The sequence below is a fragment of the Esox lucius genome, chromosome 1 (assembly GCF_011004845.1).
Source record: "Esox lucius isolate fEsoLuc1 chromosome 1, fEsoLuc1.pri, whole genome shotgun sequence".
NCBI lineage: Eukaryota > Metazoa > Chordata > Actinopteri > Esociformes > Esocidae > Esox > Esox lucius.
This window is the reverse complement of record NC_047569.1, coordinates 7832842-7855123: the sequence shown is the minus strand read 5'-3', so window position 1 is coordinate 7855123 and position 22282 is coordinate 7832842. Positions and strand designations below refer to the sequence as shown.

Here is a 22282-nt window from a genome sequence, read left to right as displayed (position 1 = left end):
TGGAGTGGTATAAATGGACACTGTGAAAATGAAAAAGAATCTGAATACTGCATGAGTCAGTCAGTCTAGCTTGTCAAGCCACTCCAGACAAGTTGACGGAGTCAGTCTTTGAGTCAGTTTTACTGACCTTTAGCATCTGGTGCTGCACATGTAAGGAGTTGAATCTGCTGCTGGAGTCTTGCTGTTTAACAACAAACAAAACCAAATTGACTTTCCCTCTCTCTTACCCTAAAATCTCTCCCATTATATAATGGGGTTTCCCCACCACCAATGCCCACAGCACAAAGTCACATCTGCACAGCTGACCTTTAAAAACATAACACTGACTATGAATATGATTGGCAGTTGGTCAGTCAGGACAGGAATGAACAGTCCACATAAACAGATGAACTGCTGAATTCCCACCATCTGATTGTCACAGGTATCTGAGTTGGGGACTCAGGCCTACCTTCTCTTTGTTCAGCGACTGTTGGGCTTCAAGTTTATACACCAGATAATCTGTCATAGAAAAAAAGGAAAGATAGTGACCATGTTAGTAAAAGAGCATCACAAAGAGCATCACAAATTTAAATGTGTTCATTTGACAGTGCTGCCCTTACCCTCTTTGGCCTTCTTGTGCTCCACACGTTCCTTCTGCAGAGACTTCTCTAGCCGCGAGCGGTGCTCGTACACAACTGGGAAAGGCGTAAGGAAGGAAGAAAAGTGAGAGAAGTCTAGAGGTCAAAGGATTGGGGCCATCTGGGAGTTGAAGCTAACCAGAAAGCAGTCCATGACACAAACATTCATATTTTATACAAACACACACAGACAAGCCCACTCGGCACACAAACACATTGAACAAACACATCCTATTTTGTGTGCATGTGTACACAAGGAAGGTGTTTAGTATTTATTCAGCATGTGTGTAATACATTGTAAGCGCTAAGGCATTTTTACACAAGTATTTCTAGCATGATTAACTCAGTGAAATGTTACTAATGACATTCATGTGACACTGTTTTTTACGTTTAGAAAAAATTTAATCTGAGCATGTGCTACTACAGTTGATATTTAAATTGTTTTTATTACCCATTTTTGCATGTAAATCTACGGATTCATTCGTCTTAGCTACACAGAGATCAAACATGTTTTTTGCAACCACTGAAATGATTGTTAAATAATTAAATAATTCCACTTTACTGTCAAAACTAAGCATCACATGATGGTGCATTTAATACTACTAATTACATTAACACTGTAATATTATAATAGTAAAACTGATGGCAATGAGCAGGGTATGTAGCCAATGCCCACTTGGGTTCCCTGGCTGAACTAGCTGTGCTCATTTATGGGTGTAAAATCTACACTTTCTCTAGAAAGAGCAAAGAAATTATATTGGAGGGGTGGCTTAGTATATTACAAGTTCTTAGGCTCAAATCTGATTGAAAATATTTGTGTATGTTTTTTAATTTAAGCAGTATGCAATGGAAAGTTATGTTTAACTAAACCTATAAGTTCTCCCAACTTCTGACTCCATTAATGAACTGAGAGATATTCAGGTGTAACAGATACAGACGGTCTGAGAGAGAAAATACCAAAGAACACAGCAGAGTCAGCCCCGGAATTATCTTGACAATCAAACCCATCTCACCCGGTCGGGAGGAACACAGCGGTGCTGTTCTGTGTGGAGAAGTTCAGGGAGGCCAATAAAAGGGACCTATATGATGAATTTGACTTGGACAATCTCTCCACTACTCTGCGTTCAGGAAATGTCTTTAAAGGAAGAGTTCATATCACATGTAGCTGCACTCCAAGTAACTGTGACTACACAAGGTAAGACCATACTTGTGCGATCTGCTGTGTATTACACTGAGTCAAACCAAGTCAAACCAAACTTCAGGCCACAGTGGAATCTCTTAGGTTTGATGTTAAACCTCTCAAAGCAAAGTGTGAGTTGAGCTATATATTGTGGAAGGACCTATTTTCCCGGATTTCATATCCTCAGTGGCTTAGAGACGGGTGGCGTTTGGCAACACTAAGTGACTCCTAAATACTTGTCCAGGGGTAAAGTTTGGCCTTTTCGTCCCTGCTGAGCGGAGGATAACATTGCCAGTTGGGGCCCTGCCACTGCTCTAGACTTCATTAACAAAACCTTGAGAGCCACTGCTTCTGCTTCCTCTAAATGGAATTGTAGGATAGACATATCATCTACAATCGTGTTTCCAGAAAAGTTCAGACACTGCATAAAATGAAAATAAAAACATTACGCAATGATCATTTATTCCTATATTTAAATGAATATAGTACCAAGACAACATATCAAATGTTGAAACTGAAAAAATGTATTTTAGGAAAAATACATGCCCCATCTTCACTTCTAAAAGACTCATTCTTGCTAGGATGCTCTTTTTATACGCAGTAATGTTACTGACTTGTTGCCAATTTACCTAATTTGTTCAGATGTTCCACCAGGTTTTGTTTAGCATAACACAACCGTTCCAATCTTGTATTCCCCCATGTTTTTTTAAACATGTTGCTGGCATGAAATTCAAAGCAGGAATTCAGGCATGCACTCAAAAGTTTGCATAACCTTGGAGAATTGGTAATACAGGCACAATCATAAACAAAATGTAGGCAAAAAAATATATATAATCTAATGACCCATGTTCAAAAGTCAGCATACCCTTAGTTCTCAATACTGTGTATTGCCCCCTTTAGCATCAATGACTGTATGCATGGGGCCCTATGAGGCACCAAATTCTTGCAGGTGGTATAGCTGCCCATTCGTCTTGGCAAAATGACACCAGGTCATGCAAAATCTATGCTCGTCTTGCATGAACCACACGTTTGAGATCTCCCCAGAGTGGGTCGAAGATATTTGGGTCAGGAGACTGTGATGGCCACTCCAGAACCTTCACCTTTTTCTGCTTAAACCACTGGAGGGACAACTTGGTTTTGTGCTTTGGGTTATTGTCGTGCTGGAAAGTCCAAGAGCACCCGCAGCCTTCATTCATAAGAATGCAAATTGTCTGCCAGTATTTTCTGATTATATGCTGAATTCATCTTGCCATTCATTTTCACAAGATTCCTCATGCCTTCAGGGCTCGCACTCCCCACAAAACATCAGTGAGCCACCATACTTCACAGTGGGGATGGTATTCTGTTCACTATAGGCCTTGTTGACACCTCTCCAAATATAGCACTTATGGTTGTGACCATAAAGCTATATTTTGGTTTTGTCACTCCAAATTGCAGTGTGCCAGAAGCTGTCAGGCGTGTCAAGGTGTTGTCGGCCATATTGTAACAGGGCTTTTTTGTGGCATTGGCTCCTTGAAACCACCACACCTTTTTCCAGAGCTGCCTGTATTTCTCCTTAGGTTACCTGTGTTTTTTTCTTTGTATCCCAAAAAAGTATTCTGGCAGTATTGGCTGAAATCTTTCTTGGGCTACCTTCCCTTGGTATCAAGAGACCCTGAATTTTCCACTTCTTAATGAGTGATTGAAGAGTAGTGACTGGCATTTGCAAGGCTTTGGATATCTTTTTATAAAGTGGGGAGAACAAGTATTTGATGCTCTGCCGATTTTGCAGGTTTTCCCACTTACAAAGCATGTAGTGCTAATTTTTATCATAGGCACACTTCAACTGTGAGTGACAGAATCTAAAAAAAAAATCCAGAAAATCACATTGTATGATTTTAAAGTAATTAATTAGCATTTTATTGCATGACATAAGTACTTGATACATCAGAAAAGCAGAACTTAATATTTGGTACAGAAACCTTTGTTTGCAATTGCATACGTTTCCTGTAGTTCTTGGTCAGGTTTGCACACACTGCAGCAGGGAATTTGGCCCACTCCTCCATACAGACCTTCTCCAGACCCTTCAGGTTTCGGGGCTGTCGCTGGGCAATACAGACTTTCAGCTCCCTCCAAAGATTTTCTATTGGGTTCAGGTCTGTAGACTGGCTAGGCCACTCCAGGACCTTGAGATGTTTCTTACAGAGCCACTCCTTAGTTGCCCTGGCTGTGTGTTTCAGGTCGTTGTCATGCTGGAAGACCCAGCCATGACCCATCTTCAATGCTCTTACTGAGGGAAGGAGGTTGTTGGCCAAGATCTTGCGATACATGGCCCTACCCAAACTCCCCTCAATAAGGTGCAGTTGTCCTGTCCCCTTTGCAGAAAAGCATTCTTAAAGAAAAACCAACAGGTCTGTGAGAGATGGAATTCTTACTGGTTGGTAGGTGATCAAATACTTGTGTCATGCAATTAAATGGAAATTAATTATTAAAAAAATCATACAATGTGATTTGCTGGATTTTGGTTTTAGATTCCATCTCTCACGGATGAAGTGTACCTCTACATGCTTAGTAAGTAGGAAAACCTGCAAAATCGTCTGTCAATCAAATACTTGTTCTCTCCACTGTATCATAACAGCTCTTTTCTGCTCCCCATGGCTCAGTATCTAGCCTGCTCAGTGCATCCACGTGAGAGCTAACAGAGTATTTATACACAGACAATAATTGTAATTTAAAAAGCCATTTCAGCTGTGGAAATTCATCTTTAATTGCCATTTTAACCTGTGTGGGTCACATTGTGTCTGTAAAAAGGCCAAACATTCAAGGGTATGTAAACCTTTGATCAGGGCTATCTGGGTGATTTCTGTTATCATTATGATATAAAAAGGAGCCAGACAACTATGTGATAATAAATGGCTTCATATGATCACTATCCTTAAATAAGAGTTGTTTTACATGATTAGCCTTATTTTCTAAATCAATGCCATTATTTCACCATTTCTGCCAGGGTATGCAAACTTATGACACAACTGTATATTTTTCAAGAATCCATAGCATTTCTCAGTTTCAACATTTGATATGTTGCCTATTTTCTATTGAATATAGGGAAGAAATGATTGGCACATCTTTGCATTCGGTTCTCCATTTTACACAGCGTCCCAAAATGTTTGTAACCCTGGTTTTACTGTTATACATGCAAAGACTTACGGTGCGTTTTGTGTTTGTCAGTCGTTCCGGGAGCATGTCTGGTTCTTGACATTTCTATCTTTTGTGTGTTTTTTGTATGAACCGATGCAAAACTACTTATAAAAAATATAAATAAAAGATAGATACTGTGATTGATTAATGAATGTAAATATCACATCTGCAATCTTGTCCAACTACTGTTTGCACTGTAATGTAAAAAAACTCCAAAAACAAAAACATATTTAAAAATAATCATTTTCAGGTTTACAGTTTGGCATTGCTCCACTGGAGGGCTAGTGTGATATTTCACAGTATGACATCACATTTCTTCCACTCTTACCATTACCTAACTCAATACCACCATTTCAGCCATAGTTTCTCATCTCTTCAGTTATCCTAAATAACCCTTTCTTTGGACATGATTAATGATAATACTGATTACATGATTACTGATAATACTGATACTAAGAAAATACATGAAAACATGCTACAAATTTGGTAATGATAATTGCCGTGGCTAAGGGTGGTACAGGGTTCTAAGCTGCTGGCTCTGGTGCACATGTACTGCTGTGACATGGTTTAAAATCTGATCCTGTACTTTTAGCAAAAACTGTCCTCTATTGGTCACCATTTTACTGTCCATTAAAACATAAAATGCCTAATGAAAAAATATAGTTGCAATCACCTTTAAGGGACTTATTTGACATTCACACAGAAATGTTGGGTACTTTCAGGGCAACTTGGACATGAAGTGCATGCAAAAATTTGAATATCTGTAAATGGATTTCAAACAGAATAGTGCTACAAATGCTACAAATTTAAGCCAAATCATGAATTTCTTTCAAACCCTCTCTATGTGTAAATAAGGTGTAGAACCAATGTTGGTGAACTTTCCTGTTATTTTGTTAAAGCTATACATTGGCTGTGCCAGTCCAGGGTAATGTTGAGATAACCTACTGTAGCCTTTTCAGTATTTCATGTCACAGGAGTGTCCCGGTTAAACAAACAACCTAGTACAAACAATCCAAGCAAAACTATGAGCCGGTGGTTTTACCAGAACTATAATGTACAACACAGAACATCAAAATCATGTCAAATATCCCACCCAACCTATTCCACAAACTGGTATATGTGAGCAGCACTGTTTCAATGCATTACCCTCAACCTTTCATTCTTCAGCTTTACGATGACAGAAAGACCAGACACATGTGGGTTATGGCTTATGAACTCAACAAAAATCATGTCTGCAATTACTTTACACTTGAAACAGCCACTAGCAAATCTGGTAGTTGCAAACATGTTTTAAGGATTGTCAGTAAAGAAGCTTTAGCTAGCTAATGCAAGCTAGCAAACTAAAATACCAAACTTTTCAGTGCATTTTCGCCCCATTCCATTCAGATTCACAGCAAAAAGGATGAAAAGCTTAAGTATTCGGTACTGTAGCTATACTTATTGGTTCCAGCTTTGATTGCCTAGGATGCAAGTATATTGCCTAATAAGTTTCTACTTCCCTCAGATTTTCAGGCAGGCTGTTCCAAAGGACAGGACCATAGAAGCAAAAGGAAGCTTCACCAAATGTTTTGGTTCTGACCTGGAACAACAAAAAGGCAGGCCACAAAAGATGAGGGGCCAACGTGGCACACATCTTAAAACAACAATAAAGCAATTTCATCATGTAACAGGCAGCCAATGCAGTACACCAGTATGGGACCAGCGCATCCTTAGCAGTCTTCTTTTTATGAGGATTGGTTAACTAGACCTACTGCTCTGGAAAAAGAGACCACTGAACCTTCTTCTTTCCTTTCCAAAAAAGTTGAAAAGGAAGGTTTTGAGTGAGGAACAGAGGGGGTAAAATAAAGAGAACTGAAAATGGAACACTGTTCCTCACTCAAAACGTTCCTTTTCAACTTTTTTGGAAAGCAAAGAAAAAGGTGCAGTGGTCTCTTAATTTTCTCCGGAGCTGTACAATGTGCCATTTAGAATATGTTACAATTAAATTTAGGCATGTCCCAGGTTTGAAAAGACAACTTAAAGAAATGATTAGACTCCCCCACAGCAGTCTGTCCAATTTCTTCATCTCGGAAGCTCGAATTTTAGAATCCCCCAAAAAAACTTCTCAGTTTCCACACTGCTACGATTGACACCACTTAGCGAGCATGGGAACAAAGAAGCCATGTGACTGTGGCCCAAATGTTGTCTCCCTCATGGCGGATAAAGTGTATGACCCGAGAAAAGCACATTATGAAATTGAACTTTAGAGGTGTATCTCGAGACTGAACTAGTCACGGTTGGGTGGATTGGACTGGGCACAGTGTCAGATCACATACTGATCACACGCTCTCACGATCTCTTCCAAACTCTTTGGCCCAGAGGGGATGTGTTTGTGGTAAATGCGAAGGATTTTCCCTCAGGGGACTAGAGGATTTGAAAGGTTTCTGGATCCAAATCTGTCAGTACGTCCCCGAAAAAAAAAAAGGTTAACCATAACCAGGTGGATTAAACACCGAAGCCAAATCTCAGTTGGGCCTTGTGTAAAAAATGAAAAATATCCCCCTTTCCTATTTAATTAGTACACAGCCTGGTCATTTGCCGAAAGGTCCTAAAATAGCAGCCCCTCATGTTACGCCTGAACAGCCTTGGGTATCGATGCAGACGTGTAATTTAGGTACTTCAAATTAAAGGCCGGTCTAAAACAAGAGAAAGCATCTAGTCAAGTCCTGCTCATAGGTCTTGGGCTGCCTAGTGGTATGGAGGATTTTTTTTTGTACCCATATGGCTGTCATGACATTACAAGTGTTATGTATATGGTAGGCTAAGTATATTTTAAGCCCACTACCATCTTTGGATTAAAATTTTCAAAAGGAAAAATGTGACATTTAACGTCTCTACCAATATATTAGGGGTGGAGAAAAACATCTATACACGTAATTCTTTTAGATTGAAGAAATAGATTTTAAAATGTTTTTTATATTCATGTCCACTAGTATGAAAATTACTCAATGGAGCAACAGAAGCAAGTCCTCTACTCACAGAAACCTGCAAGAATGGTGGAGCTTGTTAAAGTACAAATTAGACCAGCCCCCTGCTTCACTGAAAGCAAGAGTGTTGACGGAATTTGACTTTAATGAAATTCAAGGCACGAATGTGTTCCATTAGAGCCACCTGCAATGCAAACATTTGCCACTCTAAGTTAAAGTATTGTGATAATACTATTAACATGAGGGCTCACCTAGCACGCTAACACCCAGAGATGAAAACGACAGAATTTAATCGAGAACAATCAGCAAACTCTGCACCACGTTTCTAAACTTCCCCACAAAATAGCCAAGTCAACAGCCTTATTTCATCTCGAAAGATCTGCATCTAGAAAGACCTGCAATTTTGTCGAACATTAGCTATTTCGATTTCGAGCCCAGGTATACCCAGGGGTGAAAGATTTAATTTGTAGCAGTACTAACCTGTGGGTGCATGTGTTGACTCTGGATATTAACTTTAAATCACATTGTAAGAGCTCTTCTGTCATATTAACTACCATGATTTAACTACTATCATATTTTGGCATGCACAAATTATTTTATATTATTTGTTTTGTCACTCTCACTAGCGGAATTGTGTTCTGTAGGAGAATAGCTAATTACAACTTTGCAAAGAAACATGTCTTTATTTACCCAACTGACACATTGTTTCAAATTCATAAATTCACAGCTAAATTGTTACAAATTCACAGCTAAATACGGATATGTGTCTGTATTTAAGCAAGGTTTTGTTTATTACAAAACAAAAAGACATTAGCTCGAATGTCATCAACTAGCATTTCTGAAAATGTCAGAGGAAATATTGCTACTATTGTTTATTAACATAGTCAGTAGCCGAAAAGTTTATCGGATGCTTTACTATTTTATCCTTTTAATTTTGTTAAAAATTACATCATAGTCTTCTCTAAAGTGTTGACTACAAAGTTGTAGATACCTTGCTTACCCTCCAGTAAAAAAAAATAAAGAAAAACCTAGATATTTGATATTACATGCTTGGTCTGTCAAAGTAGAATCTTATGATTTGGATCTTCTCAGAGGAGAATGGCCAAACTGGTTCAAGCTGATAGAAAGGCAACAGTAACTCAAATAACCACACTTTACAACCAAGGTATGCAGAAGAGCATCTCTGAACGCACATCATGACGAACCTTGAAGCAGTTGGGCGACAATAGCAGAAGACCACACCGGGTGCCACTCCTATCAGCTAAGAACAGGTTGCGGGGGCCACAATTTGCACAGGCCCACCAAAATTGGACAATTAAAGATTGGATAAACATTGCCTGGTCTGCTGAGTCTCGATTTCTGCAGTGACATTCAGATGGTATGGTCAGAATTTGGCGTAAACAACATGAAGGCATGGATCCATCCTGTCTTGTATAAACAGACCAGGCTGGTGGTGGTGGTGTAATGGTGTGGGGGGTATTTTCTTGGCACACTTTGGGCCCCTTAGTACCAATTGAGCATTGTTTAAACACCACAGCCTAATTGACTACTATTGCGGACACCAGTCTCAACGTCAACAGTGAAAAGGCGACTCCGGGATGCTGGCCTTCTCTGCAAAGTTCTTCATGTGTCCAGTGTCTGTGTTCTTTTGCCCATTTTAAATCTTTTATATTGGCCTGTCTGAGATATGGCTTTTTCCTTTGCAACTCTGCCTAGAAGGCCAGCATCCCAAAGTCGCCTCTTCAGTGTTGACGTTACAATTCAACGTCCTTGACAATGAATATAAAAACGCAATAGAATAAAAAAGTAAGATTGCTACAATTCTCTAACCACCCTCCAGGGGGACTCTCCACTCTATATCAATCCTTGCACTCCAGCGCTAGGATGAACCAGTCAGTCCCTTTGTGAGATAATCTCTGCATTGATGTACCCGGCGGTCTCCAAGGGGACATTTATGCCATGAATGTACATGCATTTAATATTCATCCTCAGTGAATTACAGTTCCCACAACTGTTTACTGTACCACCCAGGTATCTCAATCCTCACGCTCCAGCACTGGGATAAACTCATCAGTCCTTTTGTAAGATAAAACCCTACTTTCGATGTCTAAACAGCAGCATAAGAATTTGAATTATCGGTCATCCCCAAATTGTTACATTTACACATTGGTTATTCCTCTCATAGCACCAGAACTTGCATTACAGAAAAATGATTGGTAAAACATAGAATTACAATGAAATAATAAAACACTGAACAAAAGGAGAGAAATATAAAAATACATAATAATAAAACATTGAATAAATAAAGAGAAGTGTTCCATGAGGAAGCTACAAAAGCTGTAAGTCTAAACACTGTGGTTACGGTTTAGCATTCAGTCATATGCACGCGAAGTGTTTTTACTAAAACATCGAATAATAGAATAGAAAACAGTAAAAACTGCGTAGTTAAGTTCAAGTGTTCAGTCATACTGTAGCCGCATGAAAATAAGTGTTTTTAACCTGGATTTAAAAATGTATATGTTTGGGGCACATCTAAGATCTTCAGGTAGTTTATTCCAGTTGTTTGCAGCATAACTGCTAAAAGCAGCTTTGCCATGTTTAGTTTGACCTCTGGGCTCTACTAGCTGACCGGTGTTCATGGATATAAGAGCCCTGCTCGGTTTATACTTTTCAAACATATCAGAAATGTATTTGAGGCCTAAAACATTCAGTGATTTATAGACAAAAAGCACCACTTTAACATCTATTGGACTGGAAGCCAGTGCAAAGACTTAAGAAGCAGAGTCATGTGCTCTGTTCTCTTGGTCCTGGTTAACATTCTAGCAGCAGAATTCTGAATGAGCTGCAGCTGTTTTACAGTCTTTTGGTGAGTCCAGTTAAGTGCCCATTGCAGTAGTCAACCCTACTAGAGATAAAAGCATAGATAAGCTTCTCTGTCTTTTTGGGACAACAGGCCCTTGATTCTGGTTTTTAAGATGATATAATGCTGTTTTGGTGACTGCTTTGTTATGACTGTTGAACGTGAGGTCTGTATCTATCAGAACACCAATATTATGCAATTGGTCCCTGGTTTTTAGGGCCTGAGAATCCAGCTTTTTTCTAATACTATTTCTCTTATTTTTGTTCTCAAACAATAATCTCTGTTTTGTCTTGGTTTAATTGTAGACAATTTTGATTCATCCAGGTATTTATAAAACTGCCGTTGAACAGTTTACTGTTGAACTGTGAGCAGAGATAGGCAAATAAGATACACTTAAAATTAAGGAATTTGGTATCAAAATAAACTACAAAATACAGCAGCCACACCATGTATCAAAATAAACTACTGCATTTTTGTATTTTAAAAAGCAAGAAATCACTTAGCAAACCTTCCATATATAAGACTATTTGATCTATCCCTTCACCAGTACACTGAGACTATTTGATTAAGTAGAAAATGTTTGACAGCAACAGCTTTTCTCTGCGTAACGAGTCATGTGATAAATCTGACATACAGTGGATATAGAAAGTCTACACACCCCTGTTAAAATGCCAGGTTCTTGTAATGTAAAATGAGACAAAAACAAATCTTGTCAGAACTTTTTCCACCTTTAATGTGACCTATAACGTGAACAATTCAATTGAAAAACAAACTGAAATCTTAGAGAAATAAAAAAAACTCACAATAACCTGGTTGCATAAGTGTGCACACCCTTAAACGTATACATTGTTGAAGCAACTTTAGATTTTATTACAGCACTCAATCTTTTTGGGTAGGAGTCTATTAGCATGGCACATCTTGATGTGGCAAAATTTGCCCACAATTCTTTGCAAAAGCACTCCAAATCTGTCTGATTGCGAGGACATCTCCTGTGCACAGCCCTCTTCCCACCGCTTTGTGTCCTTGTCGTGCTGAAAGGTGAATCTCCTCTTCATCTTAAGCTTTTTAATGGATGCCTGAATGTTTTGTGACAAAATTGCCTGGTATTTGGAACTGTTCATAATTCCCTCCACCCTGACTAAGGCACCGGTTCCAGCTGAAGAATAACAGCCCCAAAGCATCATGCTGCCACCACCATGCTTCACTGGGGGTATGGTGTTCTTTGGGTGATGTGCAGTTTTGTTTTTGCGTCAAACATAGCTTTCGAAATTATGGCCAAAAAGTTCAACCTTTGTTTCATCAAACATAACATTTTCCCACGTGCTTTTGGGAGACTTGATATTTGTTTTTGCAAACTTTAGCCGGGCTTGGATGTTTTTCTTTGTAAGAAAAGGCTTCCGTCTTGCCACCCTACCCCATAGCCCATTCATATGAAGAATACGGGAGATTGTTGTCACATGTAGCAAACAGCCAGTACTTGCCAGAAATTCCTGCATTTCCTTTATTGTTGCTGTAGGCCTCTTGGAAGCCTCCCTGACCACTTCTCATCTTTGTATACATTTTGGAGGGACATACAGTTCTTGGTAATGTCTCTGTTGTGCCATATTTTCTACACTTGATGATGACTGTCTTTACTGAGTTCCACTGAGCTCTGAGAAATGTCAGGAAGATCCTACTAGAACAGCTGAACTGTATTTGTGATTAATCAGAGTCACTTTAAATGATGGCAGGTGTGTAATGACTTCTATTTAACATGAATTTGAATGTGATTGGCTAATTCTCAACACAGCCACATCCCCAGTTATAAGAGGGTGTACACACTTAGGCAACTAGGTTATTGTACGGTTTTTATTTTCCCCCTCAAAGATATGTTCGTTTTTTATTGTTGTATCATTCTTTTACATCACAAGAACCTGGCATTTTAACAGGGGTGTGTAGACTTTTTATATCCACTGTATGCACCCAGGTAACAGATCAAATATTCAAATATCCCTGTGCTCACCCAGATGAAGGTTAATTTTAAAGTAACATTTGAATGTTTAACTAGCAGTTTCCTTTTGACTCATAATTGTATCCTAATTTATTTGCTTGGTGTTTGGTAATGAAGCTCCTACTTTGCATCATCCACACTGACTCAATGACAAACAAGTCCTTCACAAAAAGACAACGGATGGCACCTTAATTCATAGCAATTAGTTTCTAAGTAATTAATAATTTGATTGTTAATCATAAATATAATAATAATAATGTTTTAGGCAGTCAGTCATGCAATGGCATGCAAAATCATGAACCTACTAAACAGCTACTTCAGTTAGGGTACAATCTCTTAACCTACACATTGATGTAAGAGATCGTCAGTTTCTTGGAAATGTCTTGCATGGAATAGCCTTCATTTCTCAGAACAAGAACAGACTGATGAGTTTCAGAAGAAAGTCCTTTGTTTCTAGCCATTTTGGGCTTGTAAATAAACCCATTAATGCTGAAGATATTGAAAGTCTAAAGAAGACCAGTTTTATTGCTTCTTTAAATCAGCACAACAGGTTTCATAATCAGCACAACAGGCTAACATAATCGCAAAAGGGTTTTCTAATGATCAGTTAGCCTTTTAGAATGATACATTTGGATTAGCAAACAACATGCCATTGGAACACATGAGTGATGGTTGCTGATAATGGGTCTCGGCACACCAATGTAGATATTCAATTGAATAGCAACCTTTTCCAGCTACAAGTCATTTACAATGTTAATGTCTACACTGCATTTCTGATCAATTTGATGTTATTTTAATGGACGTAAAATGTGCAATTATTTTTAAAAACTGTCATTTCTAAGTGACCAAAAACTTTTGACCAGTAGTGTAAATATGTTAATTGTATATTTTTTATTGCATATATAATGTTTTTTGGGACAGTACATATCCTAATGTAATCTTTTCACCAGTCATCTTCGTCGGTCTCACAAACACCCTTTAAAGAAAAATCACGAATTCTATTAGAAGTCAACTGACAGAAAATGTTGTGTGAATTGGATCTATTAATCACTAACTTATATGGTAGTCTAAAGTAGGGGAGACCAGGGTTGGTTGTCACACTTTACATGTCTATATTGTTCTGTACCAGTTAATAACATCATAGTCATTTCAGCATTAGTTCAAAGATAAACGTTTGGGTATGAATTAGTATTACTTATCAAAACGTTTTAAAGTTTAAAAAAATAATAATAACATTGCTTCAATTCTACTGAAGAAATTATTTAAGTGTGTGTGTCTTTTATTAGAAGGAGTATAGAGCAGATGAAGAATGTTATTTTTAAATTAGAATTGAACCTCAGCGTTTCATGAAGCTTGGACGCTGTCACTGGATGTGATGCAACACAAGTAGTGTAACAGCATTCATTCATTCATTTCAAAGGGGGCATTCCTAAAGGTTTGACAGTTGATGGCAACCCTGAACGCTTGATGGCTGTAGTGCAGCTCCTACGTAAGCTGTTCAATATCCCCCCACCATTGTTTCTTAACACCAGTACAAACTCTCCTCAAGATGTGGCGTAGCACTGCTGCACTCCCTCAATTTCATGGTCTTGGTCCACCAAATTGCACCTTGCCCCGTACTCTTTCCTGCCAGCGCCAACAACCTCCAAAAATTATCTTCCTCCAACCATTCTTCACTGAACTTGCATTTCCCCATCTTGGCTCATCTCTATCTAGCAACTACTGATGACAATGAAAAGACGACACGCAGCTAGACATCAACGACTATAGCTAGCTAACGTAACACAAAACATACATTAATGGCAGAGTCTCTCATTGTTAAATACTAAGTTAATCAAATAAATACATGCTAATTAGACATTTTACCTACTATGGCACTGTGCCTGACAATGTTTCAATCAGCCTTAAATACCTACAGCAAATGTAAGAATTTATTACTTTAATTTCCCTGATTTTATTTTAAGACTTTTTAATGAGCTACAGGAACCCTGTGACATATGTAACTTGGTAATCTATAAGGGGTGAACTGTGTGTGCCCAGTGCTTGCATATAATTGACTCTACCCATGTTTTTTTGGGGTCGGTTAGAAAAGGGCTCAATGCACACAAGACAAAAGCATTCCACTCCATCAGAGGACCCAAGGAACTCCATCCTCCGTTTGGACTTTCCCTTCACTTTCTCCTTCCCACACTGACAATCAATCACCAGACCAGTGTGACAATCAACCCCATATGAAAAGAAACAGCAACATGGCATCTGAGAAATATACTAAAACTTTAGCTATTCCCTTCCATTCTTGAACAAATGTTACTAAATGGGGATACACTAAATGTACAAACTTACAGAAGAAAATGAATACTAAAGTAAATATTTAATAAGACCCATCAAAATTTGAAATTATTTTTCCACCTCAAGATTGTTAGCTCCCTCTACAAACTGACCATATGAATGAACTCATACAGAGAGTTCACACATTTGATAATAAACATTTTATACAGCACCCCTTAAATTGGCTGTAATAAATTCTGTGACAACCAACCCTGGTCTGCCATATCGAGCAAAAGTATTATGTCACCTAACAAATTGCTTAATATGGTTACTAAGTATTTATTTGCAAATTAAAAACACAATAGTGTTTCCAAATTACTTTTTGGCAATAATGTTATTAATTTCTAAAATGGAGGAACAATGTAATAAAACAGTTGCATTCTCAAGATACCTGGTTGAGAGAAAACCAAATTGGCAAAGCTGTGCAACAGCAAAGGGTGGCTACTTTCATTAATCAAAAATCTTAATTATTTTGATTTGTTTAACACTCTTTTGGTTAGTACATTATTTAATGTGTTATTTTATAGTTTTGGTTTCTTCACTAATATAATACAATGTAGAAAATTGTAAAAATAAAGAAATACCCTTGAATGAGTAGGTGTCCACACTTTTGACTAGTACTGTACATTTGAACACACTCTTTGTTGTTCCACATTACAGAGGATTATGCAATTCTGTATTTTAATCATTTGACTTACACTAAATCATCACACTTACACTAAAATAAATATACATTAAAATAAATAAACATGAGCTTTTATTTCAAACAAGTTATTCTACACACTTCATGTTAGTGCTTTATGCCTGGAAATGCCCAGCATTGTGTGGGGGAGGCTACAGGGTAACTGAAGTACACCTACACTGTAATTCTACTCACCTGAGCAACCCTAGACTTGAGAGCTAAAGTATGAATAGGGAAGACATGGGTTTGAAGAGGAAAGACTTAAAGATTAGAACTTCTACCAGAGCCTAGCTGGGCTCCGGTCACTCTTCTACACACACTAACCTGTGTTATGGCCACCTATCGGTCTTTGGAAAGGGTCATAGTTACCCTTATGTTGCCGAATCTTGTAGTTATGAATGGTTCATTATCATCCAGTGATCTTATTTTTATTCTGTTTAGTGTATAAAGCACTCATCTTTACAAAATATTTCAGTTTCAGGTTAGGGTTCTTAATATCACATTGTCTTTCACTCAGATGTTTTAGTGACAATTTGCAAGCAGACCAAATACAGAAGCCTTTTGAGTAAGTCTGAGTAGCCCTCTAGGGTCTTTGGTAGAGTGGCGTTCAGGAAGAACACTAGTAGTGGTCCATGTCAGTTTACAGCTGCTCTGTTGTTAAAAGAGGAAACTGTGAATCGATATGCCCCGACGGACTGCAGTACACCACCAACCCATCTCTAAAAATAGGTCACATAATGCAATCAACAGTGAATAGTTGATATTGGATGACAGCAGTGAAGGGAAACTAGAACACCAACTCAACAACAATGTGAGCAGGCAGAGGTAATTTACCCCTGACGGCATGTAAGTGAAGCGCTCTCTAATCCATTTGAAGTGGCCCATGTATTCTCAGTCAAACAGTTAAATAAGACTACTGTAAATCAAATACTGAACAGCACTATGCACAGCCTAACTGAGGTGATATAAGAGTAGGTGGGCAGTGAATATTGTCCTTGTCAAACTAATTTATTTTAAAGGGCCAAGCTAATAGCTGTAGAGCGAGTGACCTTATGACTTTAGAATGCCATGACCTCAGTCATTCATTTAAGCAACAGGTTTCCACTGACTCTAGGCTACCAGGTATGGTTCTTTGTTCGGGTCTCTTGTTTTACTTGTATGCATATGAATCATTATCCTAGAAACCTGTCTTACTTAAAATACATGCACATCCGTGGGACTCGGCCAAACTCAAAATAACATCTTTGCGTATTATGGTAAGATGTATATGCTTGGAGAAGGATGATGTGGGTTATACTAAGCTGATGACTATTGCATCAAAAACAGTCCACCCTCCCCAAAGAGCAGTAGCTGAGCCTGTCTAAGCCAAATAATATTGGGCCCCAAAAAGTCACTGTAGTTAGTGACAAAACGAAGACACCAAGGAAATGGTTTAACAGTGACGCCTAAACACTTGTGTAAATAAAAATGCCAAGAAAGAGTGCAAAACGTAATAGCTTGAGAAATACAAGTTACCCATTAGAACTCACCACCCTCACTCCGAGTTCTTTTTCAAACAAATGTCGATATGGGCAAATGTTTACCTTGAAGTTGCGCGGAGAGCGACTCTTGATGCTGCTGGTACTTGATGGCCATTGCCTCGGTCCTCTTTAACTGTTTGTGCATCTCATATGATATCATCCCTCCGTAAATTATCCCGCAAACAACGGTAATCAGAAGGAGAGACTGGAAGATTCTTCGCTGCCTACGAGAACAAACTCCGTTTCCCATGGTGGACCCGCTCCCCTTCCCGCTGACTGCGTAACCAATCCCCGATCCTCAGTGGAAACTTCGGCTAAACTTTCTCTACAGTACTAGGCAACCACTCAAGCCCCTTATCACATCAGTCCCCAAGCATTATTAGACATAGAGAGAACAGAAATAATTTAAAGGTGGGGCAAATTTAATGACGATGTTGCATTCATATTGACCACAAGAATGTGTATTGCCAGACACGAAATAATCCTAGTTTGTTGCTTCTTCAAAGTATAGCCTCTCCTTGGATTTTGCTTGACTACCTTAAACTACACGCACAGCAAGCTTTCCGGTTTTCTTACGGTAAGCAGTAGAATTGTAAACACAATGTTGACGTGCTCTTTTCCGAAACAAAACCAAATAACCAATAAAGTGAAAAGCTGTTATAGTTCCGTCGCCTAAAAGTGAAAATCACAATACCTCCGAGGCCTACAAAACCTTTAATTTTAGTTACGTGTCACCTCAAAAGCCCAGATGCCATCCAGCAACTCCGTAGGAAGTCCCTCCCCTATGGAATGCTAAATTATCCTGATACCGCCCTCAACTGAACTAACTTTTCTCATTGGTTAAGTGAGGGTTCGGTCAATTGCCTTTTGGAATGGGTCGGAGGGATGTGCATTCACTGCGTGCATTCAGAAACGCGAACGCCCAACTATGAAATTATTTCCAACCCGCGAACTACACGACTTGTTCAGCTAGGACTTGAACTTTGAATTATGTTCATTACACGCACATATTAAACACAACTTGAGTAACATTAGCAAAAGCGCCCTAGCTTCGATTCCACCCAAGGAATTGTTTTGGATAATTACTTGTTGACATCCTTATGCCGAGCCCGCATCCTTATTTGCGCATTCTTTTACAGGCTGACACGAAACTGGAACATGCTGAAAGGTATCCGGGCTCGGCCTCAACACATTTCCCGTCAACAAAAGCATTATAATTTTTAAGGACGGTAGGCCTATTTACCGTAAGGAATTTAGTTTGTTCCTTCTTATCAACAAACCTGTAAAATGTGTTTTTCAAGTATCGCACTAAAACGCTTTCAACTAATTCAAACCTTTCCTTGACATTGTGGTAGTAGTGAACCAATTCTATAGGCATTTGTTGCAATTTATGTGAGATAACCTGCCCATCCAAATCAAATATTTGCAAATATTTATTTTGTTTCTTTATTTTATTCGCCAACACCATTTTATGACCAAGCATCGATACGAGCAAAACAGCGCTCCTTTGTATTTATAGCCAATCTAGTGCTGTCTGCTTTAAAACACCAACAGGTTTTGGTACACAACATCAGATATAGTCGTTTGGAAACTTCGGCAGTGATCAATTCTGGTTAAAAATCACACTGGGTCATTGTCAGACTATGAATCTGAAGGATAATGCAGACAAAAGAGCATTCTACAGAAGTTGGAGATTAAGTAATACAAATGCATACATTAGGAAAAGGGTACAAAAGAACATCCAGGTGTTCTGATCGCCAATCGAGCATAGTTGGATCAAGAATCAGCTATACAAATTGCATCACACCATCCCGGCACTGCTATAAAAATGCTGTCCCTCCAAACCCAGCCGTTAAACAAGGGTACTTGTAAGAGCAGCCACAGAGAGGCAAACAATTACTTTGAAGGTGTTAAAGAGTTCAGTGACTGGGAATGTAGCACTGATGCGCTGATCAATCATATCAAGAGCTTTGCGTAAAACTGACTTGTATTGTAGGTAGGATGCCGTTTCTCAGAAAGTCCCATGTGAGAGCATGTGTGACCCAGCCGCGATGTGGGTTTCAGATGAGGCAAAGATAGGGCTTTTGGGTCAAATCTCAAAAAGCAATGTGTGGCACAAACCTAACAATGCTCATGCCTAAACACACACAATCCCTACAGACTGTGGTGGTTTTAAAGATTTTGGGGCCCTAGGCAGAGACTGGTTGAGGCCTCAACAACAACAATTTTTTACCTATTGTCCTTATCAAAGCCATACTGGCAACAAAGCCATACCTTCTTTCTTTTTTTGAATGGAACTGCCACTTCCAAAGACACTTGCATCACTGCCCCTTTCAGTAGAGTAAATACATTTGTTCAAAAATAATGATCTGAAGGGTACATACTGCCTTATAAGCTACAACTACACTGAGGCACAAATAATTTTGACCATTTTGTTCAAGTGTACAGTTTCTTAAACATGATCAAGTGCATTCATATACCTTCCTTTTCAGACTATGCTGCAACTTTCCCTAACTGTCAGCTGGGAAGGCCACATATACCTGGATCAGACATTATATTCTGTCACTACACTGCCTCTTATCTGCCTCTCAAACCATCATATTCAGTAGTAGCCGCCGCTGCTAATCTAGTACTGTTATGGACATTCACGCTACTTTCCTCCTTTTTTTCTGCCCCGCTCACATACCAAACTTTGCTGTCCATCTTTTGTGTACTGTAGCAGGCTAGCAGAGGAAGATACCCAATTTATTTTGGCTGCTGCCATAAGAAACAATATGGGACAGATCATTTCAGTAAAAGAGGGGGGTTCAGTTTGAAACATGAATCATTTATTTTGAGCTTCATTTTGAGTAACACGATCAGATCTTAAGACAAAAGAAAATACTATAAAAATTATGTATTATATATTTTCAAATTCTATTTCAGTTTGAATTTTCACAAGGCCCAAGGCCTTCTGCGGCCATAAGCGGCTGCCTACCTTGCACAATGGTAGCAACCGCCAGTGCCTACAGTGACATATTGGTGGCAGCATCATTGTGTGGAGAATCTTCTCAGCAGGGATCGGGAATCTTGTTATAATTTTTGAATGGACGGAAAATAATACAGGGAAATACTGGAAGAGAACCTGCTTCAGTCTGCTAAAAAAACTGAAGACTGAGAGGAAATTAACCTTTAAGCAAGACAATGATCTTAAACAACAAGGCCAAAGCAACAGTTCTCTACAGTGGGCCGGCTAAAGTCCTTATCTTCATCCTATTGAAAATCTTTGTCACTACCTGAAGAACCTGATCCAAAATCACCCTGACACTGTGCAAAGCTTCAGAAGAAAAAAAAACACTATATACTCAATACTGTATACTGCACTTTATTGACACATATGTATGGTGCATATGGTAATGCTTACCCTATCTTTTGTACATTGAGCTACAAAGCTGAGAAACTGAAACATTATTTTGTATGATACATACAGTTAGCAACAGTATAAGAAAGCAGAATCATAAGGAGAATGTTTCATGTCATCAGAAAAATGTTTCAATACTAAAAGAGCTACACAGTGTGTCATCATTTAAGTAAAAATAATTTCATAAATATTACTTGTTCTCAAGACAGTGTAAATAAATATCTGGCCATTCGATCCTATGATATAGTTGATATCTTTCAGAAGTCCTGGAGATAACAGAATTAAACTTAATTTATCAAAAGAAGGCATACAAGTAATTTTGAAACAACCTACACAGTTATATACGTATTATCCATAAAGCACATTAGTGCCATAATAAATGTCCTCAGTTTATGGCTTTTTGTTGTTGTTTAACAACTATGTCCACAGTAACAGGATGTCCATAACATAAAAACAGTTTTATTCCAAGGCCCAAATTTAGCTTTTTTATATTAAAGTAGAAATACACCTAATACATATATTTATTGCTTTCATTTTGATTGACAGAAAGGATAATATTAGAAGTCCACCAATAACAACTATAATTATTGTCTATCTCTACCAATAAATACTTTGTAACATCGTTTTGTCACATTGCACTCATAAAATATCAAGCACAACATTTTTGTAAAATGCTTAACTTGTTTAAATTTTCACCAGGTACTTGTATGACACTGAAAGATGAGGTAGAGGAATCTGCTCTGTCAATCATCTAATCACATCCATCCAGCTAATGTGGCCTGTACTAAAACAGAACACATTAATTGTAAATTGTAGTTACATTCAGCCATCATTACTTCATCTTACCAATACCTTATCCTCAGTTTCCTACCATTTGATTGCTGAGGCTTGGCACTTTTGAAGATGTATGACTGGTATATTCAATAGTCGAACACTTACAAAACATCTTGAATAACAAAAAAAAATCTAAAATAATTCTGAAAGATTTACTCTACATTGTAAACATTTGCAACCAAATTAACAGTCTCTTTTGGTAGTGAATGCAGGCAGTGCATATTGTTTTAAAGACCCACTGTAGCTAAAATGGTCAAAAGGTTACAAAAAAGCTTAATTTCCCCAAAAGATATTTTCAAAACTTGCTGTTATTGACAGAGATATTTGGAAATCTAATTTTGGTCTATTAACCAATTACCAGACTGTCCACAAATTACATCATACCTGAACTGGCTGAAACTCCAGGCATTTGTTTTACAAATAGCCATTATGTTAAAGGGCATTATCATTTTGACAACTGCAGTGTTATTTTTATCTTTTAGTGTGGAATCAACAGCTTTAACACTAAAAACAGCCCTTAGATGACTAATGCAGCAACACAAAGACATACAAGTCATAGGATATAAAGGCTAAAACTTATGCAACACTAACTTAGCAGATAAAACATAGTGCCTACAACACTATCTATCCAAATTGTACCACATCCCGAGTCAATGTGTAATTGTACTGGCCAAAATGTAGCAACACTGGCTGAAATATTCCATCACCACTGCAAAATTGTTTTTCTA

General features: G+C 38.3%; 1 protein-coding gene across 8 annotated transcripts in view; it reads right to left on the bottom strand.

Annotated features, from left to right (window-relative positions):
* Nucleotides 1-18092, bottom strand: part of LOC105027750 (Golgi integral membrane protein 4) — a 31759-nt gene extending 13667 nt beyond the window's left edge. For 7 of the 8 annotated variants that reach the window (XR_003781737.2, XM_029119259.2, XM_029119279.2 and 4 more), the window contains exons 1-4: nt 17384-17570; nt 600-674; nt 449-498; nt 128-181 (exon numbers count right to left, since the gene is read on the bottom strand). Coding sequence is in view for 7 of the 8 variants with exons in the window: in XM_029119259.2 (XP_028975092.2) it covers nt 128-181; nt 449-498; nt 600-674; nt 17384-17570 (366 nt within the window). In the remaining variant the exon portion in view is untranslated. Of the gene's footprint in view, nt 1-127; nt 182-448; nt 499-599; nt 675-17383 lie in introns of all 8 variants that reach the window. The other variant, XM_029119266.2, reaches the window with a different exon arrangement.
* Nucleotides 18093-22282: the final 4190 nt, after the last annotated feature.